At 46.1% G+C, this 12,246-nt stretch overlaps 1 protein-coding gene across 1 annotated transcript in view; it reads right to left on the bottom strand.

Moving 5' to 3' along the window:
- plxnd1 (plexin D1) overlaps window positions 1–12,246 on the bottom strand; it is a 79,294-nt gene that overhangs the window by 53,217 nt on the left and 13,831 nt on the right. The window contains 4 exon segments of the mRNA XM_056273334.1: window positions 1,003–1,102; window positions 4,504–4,612; window positions 4,891–5,068; window positions 5,895–6,024. Coding sequence (XP_056129309.1) covers window positions 1,003–1,102; window positions 4,504–4,612; window positions 4,891–5,068; window positions 5,895–6,024 — 517 coding nt within the window.

Genomic DNA, 12,246 nt, shown 5'->3' with positions numbered 1-12,246 from the left:
CATTCCCTATCAAGATCTAGTTATTCTATTCCTACCATCACCATCCAAACATGGTGGCACCATAGCAAACTGACCATAATGAAAGGGTTTTATTATTCTTATAAATCTATTCCTGTTCTTATTTACCTACTGGGGTTAATATTTGACATGCTCCTGTGTCTGTGTGTTATCGGCTGTTTTACTGCTGCATGGCCTTTGCATTGTACCCATCCACTTTTTATTTGCCAGGAAATGATCGTGCTCTATTTGGCCATACTGCACCACAGGTGATGTTTGTTTTAATATTTTTATCTCGGGCACAGTTCTGCTGATATAGAGCAAGTATATGCTTGCATCATGGATGTTTCATTACCATTAATGAAACATTCATTACCAAGTCCTCTCTGAGGCGAACCCTCCAATGCAAAAAGTAGGCTCCCCTGTACAGTTTGCACCCAGTCTATACTCACAGGTCTTTGGAACAGATCACAGAATGTATACCCACACCATCCATTTGTGTAGCATCCAACGGATAATACTTAAAATGAGAGTGTATGTTAAGCCCCCGTCTAAAATGTGGGGTTTGCTGTAGTTCTCCTCGGCACTGGTATCAAGCAGGATTGACATTTACACATTTTCCCAACAGAAAATGGGAACATGGTGGGTCTGTTTTCCTACACTCGGGTTCCTGCGGACATATCAAACCCCTGTGCCAGGAAACTTCAGAGTGGGTCTGAGGAGCCATGTCATGTTGCATTACCTTGTTAGGACTTTGTTAAACCACAACATCCTGGGTATTTGCTGTCGTTTTCAAAATATCTAAGACCTTAAGACAGTTTTAACCCATATAGTGCATTGCCGCATGATGTTGCCTAATCTATTTAGACTAAGTTCACAGTGGCACACTTGCAGTCCATGGACAATACAGTCTGGATGATGAATGCTCTGGGGCTCTAGCTGTCGGGCTGTCTTAACATCAGGACATATTGACTGATTTGTGGTTTGGAGGGGTGAATGACTCACCTCGAGCAAGTTGTGTTTCGACTCATTCTTACTGGAGAGACAGGAGTGGGTCTGCTGGTCCCAGTAACACCTCCACCTAGTACTCAGACAGCTGACACATCTGACTCACGCGAACACACACATACACACACACACACACACACACACACACACACACACACACACACACACACACACACACACACCACAGACAGACAGACAGACAGACAGACAGACAGACAGACAGACAGACAGACAGACAGACAGACAGACAGACAGACAGACAGAAATGGAAACCCGAGGGGGAAAAAAAGTTGGACTGTTATTATTGCAACAAAAAATTGGGTTGATTACAAACATCAAATGTCAGCTAGTTATTGAAAGGCGGTGATGAAAAGTCACATTAGTCAGAATCCATCCAACCACTTGTCAACAGTTTACAAATAGAGGCCAAACTGGACCAAGCTCACAGCGGCAGAACTAAGCCTTCTCTATAAACGTGCAACATGGAGTGTTTGTGTGTGTATGTATGTACATATGTGTGTGTGTGTGTGTGTGTGTGTGTGTGGGTGGGCATGTGTGTCACTGTCTTGCCTCCGGGTGGAGACAGATGTCCCACACAAGAAATGATAGCGCCTCTCGAGATACCACCATTCTGAGGGGGTCTTAAGATGGTAGAGAAGGGAGCGCAAGAAAGGGAGGGAAGGAGGTGCGGGAACTTAGAGGGAGGTGGAGTTGGGGGGCGGGGGCGGGGGGGGCATGATTAGAAGCAGACTTTTCTCTTAAGGCTCTTATCAGTAATGTCTCTTGTTTTCCCTGACTCACTCTCTGTCCCACTTACATAGCATGTGCACACAACAACACGCAAACTGCACACAGGCATGCACGCACACGCACACGCACGCACGCACACACACACACACACACAAAGTAACACATTCACAACAACAATCAGTCTCTCGGTGATCTTACCCCAATGATAAAAACCCTGCAACCTTGCCACCTCGACCAATCTTGGACACGCACATGCACACACGCACGCGCGCGCACGCACACACATCTGACTCAAAGATGCAAAGACACACTAAACACACAGGCGAGCTTACACTCTCAGGGCCTCTGAGTGGACACAGTGGTTAAACACACATTCTCAATCATGTCCCTGTCAAGGAGAAAGAAGTGTCCAGAAAAAAAGAAAAGACCAGTTTTAGCAGACAAGGGGGTCGGGGGGGGGGGGTCGGCAGACTGGGACAGAGTGAGGGGGAGCATATCGACGACAGACAAGGAAATAAGGGGGGGGGGAGAAAGAATCTGTGCCAAAACGGGACAAAGACAAAAACAATTAACAGGAAAGCAAAGAGAGAGAGAGCGACAGAGAGACAGAGAGAATGAGAGAGAGAGCCAAGGAGAGAGACATAAAAGTCGGTAAGAGAAAGAAAGAGTGAATCAAAAACAGAGACGGGTCGAGAGAGAGAGAGAAAGGATGAGAAACAGAGAGAAAGGATGAGAAACAGAGAGAAAGAAAGAGAAAGTAAGAAAGAAAGATGGGATCGTCGGAAAGGGGCAGGTCAGGTGGTTTTCCTAGTGGGTTGTTTAGTGAGAGTGGAATGCTACCGTCTGGTTGTCATTAACACTCTGCCTAGTAACCGCTCAGAATGGGCCGTGGGAGAACTATCTAAATACACACAACACACACACAACACACACACACACACACACTCGTGCACACACGCGTGCACACACACACACACACACACACACACACACACACACACACACGCACAAACACAAGGACAAACACACACACACACACACACACACACACATCACTGTAGCACTCAACCACATAAGCAAAACTTTAAAAACCAAAAACAAGAGAGACTAGCCTCTTGCAAAGCATGACAGAAAAGGAGGCTGCTATCCAGTCTCATTTCGGGGGGCGGGGGGGGGGGGTGGGTGGTTGCTTGGTGAGACTGCCTGTTCGAATTCTTTCTGGGATTATTATTAAAAAAAACAGCTTGAAGTGATTAAAATTAGATAGACTATAGCGGCTTCTCAATTTGCATTCGGCACTCTTCCTGTGAGAATGGCACTTAGCTCATTATCGCCTTCAACAAAAAAAAACGCCACTTAATTTCCCACTCCTAGACCTCATGGAGGACGAGAGCCACGTGCACGGATTGGGTGTGGTCCCGTGCACATGCAAACGCAGCTACAGATCACAGATCCCCTTTTTTTCCACACCTTTAGATCATCTTGAAAGGGGAAATATACTGCCATGCACCCAAACCATTCAGGGAACCATTCAAATGTGGTTTTAAATTAACACACACACACACACACACACACACACACACACACACACACACACACACACACACACACACACACACACACACACAGATCCGCTGAGTCTTAGATGGCACAGCATGCAGGGGTGAGGCCAGCTGGACTGCCTCCAGGCCAGAAAAGGCCGTTCTCGTGACCAGGTCTCCGTGGGCCACATGGGCCTCTTCTCTCCAGATAGTTAGTTAGTTAGGTACACTTAATCCTTTCTCTGGCCATTTGTTTTGGCGGAAATGAGCAAATATCAACACAGCCAGCCAGGCTTCATACTTATCCAATTTCCTTCATCTCAACATTGACAGAATACTAATCCCACTTTTCATCCCCTATTGAAAAACCTCGGGCAAGCTAAATACACCATCCAAGTGGACATGTCTGCAATATTTATCCACTGTGGCCTTGATAGATGGAAGAGGAAATGACAGGATGAGTTTAGAGACAGCGTCGAATCCCTACAGAGAGACACACAGACTAGTGAGGCTTTGCTGTACTCTTTGCTGAGCAGCTACTCATATGCATTTAGAAAGCCGTAGAGACTGTGACTGACATTTGAGCGGCGCTAAAGCTCTGCAAAAGCCTTCTGTTCTGGGATGACTGCAATCTCAGCTACTGATAATTTTGGCCCCTTCTGAGATGTGCTTGTTTGGATGGATCTCCAGCAAATCAAGCCAATTCATCGGGGCAGTGGTGGTCCAGCTGTGATTTTGGTAAACTATATTGATCCCCGTGGGGAAATTCCTCTCTGCATTTAACACATCCTAGCTGTGTAGCTAGGAGCAGCGGGCAGCCGCCGTGCAGCGCCTGGGCACCAACTCCAGTTCGCCTTGCCATGCCTTGCTCAGGGGTACAGACAGGAGTAGTTACCCTAACATGCATGTCTTTTTTGATGGTGGGGGAAACCGCAGCACCCGTAGAAAACCCACCGCACACATTGGGAAAACTCCACACAGAAGACAACCTGGGATGACCCCCCCAAGGTTGGACAACCCCGGGTTTCAAACCCAGGACCTTCTTGCTGTGAGTTGACAGCGCTAACCAATGGGCCACCATGCCGCCACCACACTGAAGTTGTCTAAGGGATGATGATAAGGTAACCACCCCTGCAAGAGGATTATAAAATTCTATCACGACATATGCAATATACAGAGGTGAACAATGAATGTGTGAATGACTCACGATGTCTTAGGGTGTATTGCTCCGGTTCTCTCACAGTCATAGATGATGAAACTCCCTGATACCACAGATGTACCATTTACTTTGATCGCCACAGGAACGGTGAGATGATCTGGAAAAACAGATGTATGTGCATACACTACTGTGTATATTCAGAATATGACAACATATACCACATCAGGCGATGTCACTTTCATTTCACCAACCAGCCGGCACAAAATATCCTACAGTCAACTCCTTTCACAGCACTTTAAGATGTGAAAGGGAGAATTAAAGTGTTCGACATCATGTGGACATCTATTAAATCCAATAGCTCTCGTTTTATTGTGTGAAGAGGAATGATGGGCAGCACTGGCACAGAGCCAAATCTACGCCAGCATACGGTCTCACCTCTTCCAGGCGGGATGTGTGGATAGCTTTCCCGAGGGAGCAGAGGGCAGGTCTGGATCTGAGCGAGACCGTAGTCCAGGTGTACGGTGGCAACCGTCGAAACACCCAATCCATAGTCACACTCCACTTGGGAGCCAATCAGATCAGGCATGCTGCCATTTATCAGAATTCCCATGTACTGAGAGAAGAAAGACACGGCACGGACATTACGATGGGCCACTCGACCATATGTGAATTACAAGATGCAAACTCCTCATGTACATCTCCAGTAGGGAGGGCAAAAGGTGATGGCAAAATTGAAGACTGAAGTTCAGACAGATGGAAAGTAAAATTAATGTGTGATGAAGAAACAGATGGCACAGTGCTCCACTTGCATCCAAATTTGGCTGTGACTAAGTATGAGAGATGTGCAACAAAAAACCCGTCACTGAAAGATGAATTTCAGTGAAATTATTTCAAAATATGTGAGTGTGGGTTGCAAACAGAACATTTCTGAACTGAGTGAAAGAGGAGGATGACATAAAGTTCAGCTGGTGCTAAAATGAAGTGGCAGATGACATGTGGTAACATGTTTCAGAAAACTCGGCTCTATTGTCTTTGGAACTGATCACATCCAGGCTATAAGGCACCGACTTCCTGCTTCCTGTCTACTGCTTCCTGTTTAGGGGAGACAGCCTTGAGCGGAGCTTCCCGTCACTTTGAATAACTGTGGACTGGGCAGCTACAAGTCCTATCAGCGTTGATCTGACCTACTTACCAAACAAATGCGTATATGAAATTAATGACCACTGTAATGAGCGCTATACTTCAGCCTCAGCTTCTATCCAAGTCTATAAAATGACTTTATTCATCAATAATGTTACAGAAATGTGTGAGCCTAATTATCACTTCATCAACACTATTTTAGCATGTGACGACACTTCCAGGCAGTCAATTGTGAGACATAATAAAAAAAAAATTGTGAAAAAGAAATAGTGAAAAGGACTGAGCTGTGTTAACAGTACCTTGATGTCTGCAGAGAGGCTGATCTCTGGGGGAGTCAGGGTCATGGAAGGACATTGCTGGGGGCCTTCACTCATGCTGATCCAAGAGCGGGCCAGCGGTCCCTGGGCACATTCCTTTTGGATCATACATCTACAAGAAATGATAGAGAGTGACATTTCAGGGCATCGGACCATATGATCTTCTAATGACGTGCAAATAAGTTACAGAACAAGAAGACAAGCATAAATTATGTAGTATAAAGTTTTCAGCAATCGCCATTTCATGGTAAAAGAACATTCACACTGCAAGCAACTAAGAGATCCATTCATGGGCGTCTGGGTAGCGTAGCGGTCTAGTCCGTTGCCTACAAATACGGGGATTGCCGGTTCGAATCCCCGTGTTACCTCCGGCTTGGTCGAGCATCCCTACAGACACAATTGGCTGTGTCTGTGGGTGGAAAGCCGGAAGTGGGTATGTGTCCGGGTCGCTGCTCTAGCACCTCCTCTGGTCAGTCAGGGCACCTGTTCGGGGGGAGGGGGAACTGCGGGGGAATAGCGTGATTCACCCACGCACTATGTCCCCCTGGCGAAACTCCTCACTGTCAGGTGAAAAGAAGCAGCTGGCGACTCCACATGTATTGGAGGAGGCATGTGGTACTCTGCAGCCCTCCCCGGATCAGCAGAGGGGGTGGAGCAGCGACCGGGACAGCTTGGAAAATAGGATAATTGGCCAAGTACAATTAGGAAGAAAAAGGGGGAAAAAATCCCCCCCACCCAAAAAAAAAGAGATCCATTCATTTTCTATGATCATGCTAAATCCTCTGAGATGGTATCTATGATTTAGAGTTATAAAAAAAACTTTACTTAACATGATCTGACACGGACAGCCATGTTAGAATCAACCAAATTAGGTGATCTGTGCAGGGATACTGGATTGCTCCTGCCTCATTTCCTTGTTTTTTTTTTGTTTGTTTTTTTCCTGCATAGAAAGGTTGGCTGCAGCCAAGGATTTTGGGAAACGTTGGCCATCAACAGGCGGTATATGATTTGCTATGTGAGCACCTACTGCTGCTGCACCACCGGCGTTGCAGCCAGTATTTATCTGGTTTAAACCAGTCACTGGAGAACAGCACTGCGGTCGACTGTGCTGTGAACAAAGGGCTTGAAGAAAGACCAAACATGAAGCCTACCAGACATTTGTGGTTCTTTGAAGTGATGTCTCTCTCGAAGAGACTGGAGACAGACTCGGCGCTTCCTTCCTATTCTATTGCTCGGCAAATGTTGGGCTTCATGGTCTGCTTTCCACAAATGTATGATGCGCCCTGGTCTCCTTATGTCACATGCAAAACCAAGCTGTCAGTTTTTCTGTCTCAACACAACAGACTGCTTGACTCTGGGTCACGCAGTAGCGAGCCATAACGTCTCATCCCTCAGGCAGTAAGTTCATAGGCCACTTACTGATAATTCAATTACCAGACAACAAGCCTTACACTTGATCTTTATGAATCCATGACTGTGCATAGGTTTGTGTGTGTGTGTGTGTGTGTGTGTCTGTATGTTCTGTGTTCTTATTCAGCTATATTTGTGAGGACTAATTTCAATTTCTAACCGCAAGAGTGAGAATAATTTTCATAGAGAGAGGACATTTTTGGCCGTGCTTCAGTTCTCCAAGGGTGTATTTCAGGGTTAGGACCAGAAAACTGTGCATATAGTTTTGTGAATGAGCAATCAGTACTGATGGGTAATGCAGTAAATTTAAGGGGAAAAAAATAAGCCCTCACTGCATACTGAAGGAGCTATTTATTCGGCGTTCTCCTGCTCACAGAGCCGTTCCCACAGTGGACAAGACTGCATTGTGCACAAGCTTCTGTATCATTGTCCTATACAGACTCCTCTATGCTAATGTTGTACAAAGTCATTTCCTGGATATATTAGTATATTAAAGTAGAGATTAGACAACCCTAGGCTGTAGCTTTTGGATTTCACTGCCATCCCAGGGATAGAAACCACCTGCAGATTTTTTTTCATATGCTATCCCTTGTAACAGAGACATCGAGATAAGGTTGAAAATTGGCAAATTTGGCATCATGGTGGCATGGCGATCTATCCCATTGCCTACCAACATGGGGATCGCAGTTCAAATCCCCATGTTACCTCCAGCTTGGTCAGGCATCCCTGCAGACACAATTGGCTGTGTCTGTGGGTGGGAAGCCGGATGCAGGTATGTGTCCTGGTCGCTGCACTAGTGCCTCCTCTGGTCAGTCGGGAAGGAGGAACTGGTAGTTATAGCGTGATCCTCCCATGAGCTAGGTCCCCCTGGTGAAACTCCTCGCTGTCAGGTGAAAAGAAGTGGCTGGCGACTCCACATGTATCGGAGGAGGCAGAGGAGGTGGTGCAGCGACCGGGACAGCTCGGAAGAGTGCGGTAATTGGCCAAATACAATTGGGGAGAAAAGGGGGGGGGTCCCCCCAAATAAATAAATACATAAATAATTAAAAAAGTAGAAACCACCTGGAACAACTGCAGATTTTCCCCCCCATATGTTATCCCTGTAGCAGATACATTGAGATAAGATTGAAAACTGGTAAATTTTCCCATTAAGGTTAAAATTAGAATTAGGTGGCGGTTGGGGTGAGAGTGAAGGTTAGGCACGTAGTTCTGATGGTTAAGGTTAGGGTTGGGCTAGGGAATGAATGTCGTTAAGGAGGGCCTTCTCAAGTATAGAAGAACAAAAGTGTGTGTGTGTGTGTGTGTGTGTGTGTGTGTGTGCTAGTGCCTTTCTGTGATTACTACAGTATGTACGTCTGAGACAGTCTGTGAGAGGGCGCTCGTTAAGCACAGCAGCCTCATATTCTGACTTCTGTTTCACTTATAAACTTTAACAGCCCCTGTAAGCGCGGACAACATGGTAGTTTATAAGCACGGACAACATGGTAGTTCATCTGCGGGATGCAGGTATGCAAGGACAACGCATAATGAGTTTGGCACCTACACTTTCCTCTAACACTCACTCTGTTACAGTCATCTTAAAATAAATTGTGTGCTTGTGTGTGGGGCGCGTGTGTGTGCGTGTGTGTATGTGTGAGGGAATGCGTGTGTCCAAGTGTGAGAATGTGTGTTTGAGGAGTAAATGTCCAGACTCTCAGTCCCGTTGGCACTGAGGGACCAGGAGGGGCCATGAGGTCAGCTGCAGAGCCAAGAATAGAAATGAAAGGCTGTTGCAAGTCACACAAAAATACCCTGTACGCAAACAAACACAACCAGGGAAACGGCAAGCTTAAACAACTATTCTAGAGATGAAATGCAGAAAATGAACATGACACACTATAATTATAATTATTATGATAATTACAATGCACCGTGCTCACCCTCAGTTTTGATTGGCCATTTTCCATCTACAGCTGCTGCTTAATACCTACGAATATGAGGTGTGCATAATTGTTCAACTACGTAACTGCTCATTAAAAATATCCATGCACTAGCCCCGACTCATTCTTTTACCAGAACTAAATTGCTATGTGGGGGGGAAAGATATTTCCATTACTGACATTTTTAAAATTTGATAAAACTTGCAAAGAGTTTGGCTGTAACTCTTTGCAAGCCGTGGGTCCTTGTCCATCGGTGCTAAATTACAGAATGGTGCATCGTGGGCCGGGAATTGTTTACAAGGCAATCTCATTGAATGGAGGACATTTCTGCTCTGTGATGTATTATCTGAGCTTTTGATGCAAAAACAGCATGTGACAGCTGAGTGTGAAGTGTACATGTAAAACTTCCATTTCTAGACATCCGGATTTATTTTTTTTATTTTTAATAAAAAGCAGTGTCTAAAGACTGTCTATAAATATCCAGCCTGTCAATTCTTTCAAAGACCAACTTGTTTCGAGTGCAAATGATCACATATATGTAAATGAAGATGAACATATATATGGTATGAGAGCCCACACCTGCGCGCGCACACACACACACACACACACACACACACACACACACACACACACATGCAAATGAGCATTCGCACCAACAATCACAGTCACACTTAAACTAACACCCACATACTCACACTCATACCCCTTAAAATAAGCAGTCAACAAAAAGCAGCTAAAATATGACCTGATGAATTCTACCACTCCGTTAAGTGTCTGTGCTTCAGATAAGCGTCGAGGGGATGAGCTGATAAGATTGTTAAACATCTTTCAGCATGAGAACATATGAGCCGCTAATCACTCACGCGGATACAGACACACACGAGCACACCCACACACATACTTGGTGTTTACATAGTTGCTAACCGGCAATGACATACGGATAATCATGATAATTTTACAATAGCAAAGACCTCATGACACAATATGAATAAAACAGAGAGGACATTAAAGTGCATTCTTATGATGTGCCATGGATTAAGCTGACCCCAGCATACAAAAAAAAAATCCTGTTTTGATCCGGGACTTAGCTTTGTCTTGTAGGGAAAATTCGCCCTTGTATTCAGACTACAATCTGAATGCTGAACTCGCTGCACACTCAGGCATGCTGCAAGACGTCAGAGTCAGGCATGGAAATCAAACAGACACCCACAGAGAGTTGTGGATGCTCAGATTGTGAGATAGTCCTCGAGTGGTCCTTTTTTTTTTTCCTGAGTGTCTGTAGTTGCATCAGACAGCGAGGTGACAGAGAGGACCATCCACCCCCACACAACAACCCCTGATCCCTGGGGCTCTAAGGCCACACCACCAGCCCAGCAGCCAGCGTGACCAACCAAACGCTGCACCAGACACACGCACCCATGACATCAGCTCCCTGGACTCTCAGAGTAAAATGCACACACTCAAGATGAGAGAGGCGCTCTCACAAAAATGTACACAAAGAAACACACACACACAGACATACATGCATACACACACACTTATGCAAACACAGGAATGCAGTGCACATACACACAAAGACATACACACGTGCCCGTGCTCACAGAGCGCATGCACATGCTTACACACTTTTGACATTTCCCTGTCAAAAGACCCACTGTGTGCTCCCTCCCACCACCATCATCACAATCAACGCTCCTTTGTGGAGGGAGACAGACAGGAGGAGAAGGGCAGAGAGAGAAAACAGAGAGCTAGGACAAGGACTATGGAGACAGACTGATAGACAGGGAAGGGGAGAGAGGGAGAGAGAGAGAGAGAGAGAGAGAGAGAGAGAGAGAGAGAGAGAGAGAGAGAGAGAGAGAGAGAGAGAGAGAGAGAGAGCGAGCGAGAGCGAGAGAGGTTGAGAAAAAGATAACCGAATTCTCCCAGTTATGAGGAAACATGAGGGGAGGGAGAAAAGAGGAAATTAGGGCGAAGACGGAGAGAATCACGAGGGTAAAAATAAAGCAGCAAAGCGAAAAGAGACTTGGATAAAGAGATGGCAGATAGATAAATAAGGAGAGGCGACAGGAAGATGACAGAGAGCGAGAGAGAGCGAGCGAGAGAGAGAGACAGTCTTACCACGCACGCACGCACATGCACACACACACACACACACACACACACACACACACACACACACATAGGACTCTGGCCACAAGTTCACACACACACACACACACACACACACACACACACACACACACACACACACACACACACACACACACACACACACACACACACACACAGCTCTCATCAGTTCCAGTCTCCCGGCTTCCAATGGCCCCTGGCCATGCCAGAGCCTCCAGAGCTGCTGCACAGCCCATCACTAAAACCTCTTATCTTCTCTGATCTGCCTTTATCAGCGAGCAACCAACACACATGCACGCACGCACGCACGCACGCACGCACACACATTCACGCAGAACTATGTGCATCAAATATACAACACAGACACACACAAAAAAAGAAACACAAAAACACAACACACACCTTACACGCACAATTCACAGAGAAGCAACGGGACAGACAACAGCACGCACGTCTCACCGAGTAGGAAAACAAGCCTGAAAGCGAGTGAACACAAGACAGCCAGAGAGGCAGTTGTGACAGAGAAACATTAATCTCAGTGTACTCTCACTTTCTAAGACCAACATCTGAATCCCCCCCCCCCATCGCCCCCACCCGGCCCGCCCTCATTGTCACCCGCTCAGCAGAACGGCCCAAAACAGCCCAGGGACCGTTTCAAACGATGTTGTTGATCACTACTCCGACGGGTAGTAACAAGAACACAATCTATTTGCTGCTATGCTGTGTAACCCAATTCTACAACCTACTACCCCACAAAACAGCGGGCTACTGCCAAATTCGGCTGGGCGGTATTTCGAAACTGAACTTCAAGCAAGATTGGGAAAGAAAACAAAAACGGATTTGAATGTTGAAATTCCTAAAAATGAGGAGCGGAA

This window comes from Lampris incognitus, chromosome 2 (assembly GCF_029633865.1).
Source record: "Lampris incognitus isolate fLamInc1 chromosome 2, fLamInc1.hap2, whole genome shotgun sequence".
NCBI lineage: Eukaryota > Metazoa > Chordata > Actinopteri > Lampriformes > Lampridae > Lampris > Lampris incognitus.
The sequence above is the reverse complement of the archived record's forward strand: the minus strand, read 5'-3'. Positions and strand labels throughout refer to the sequence as shown.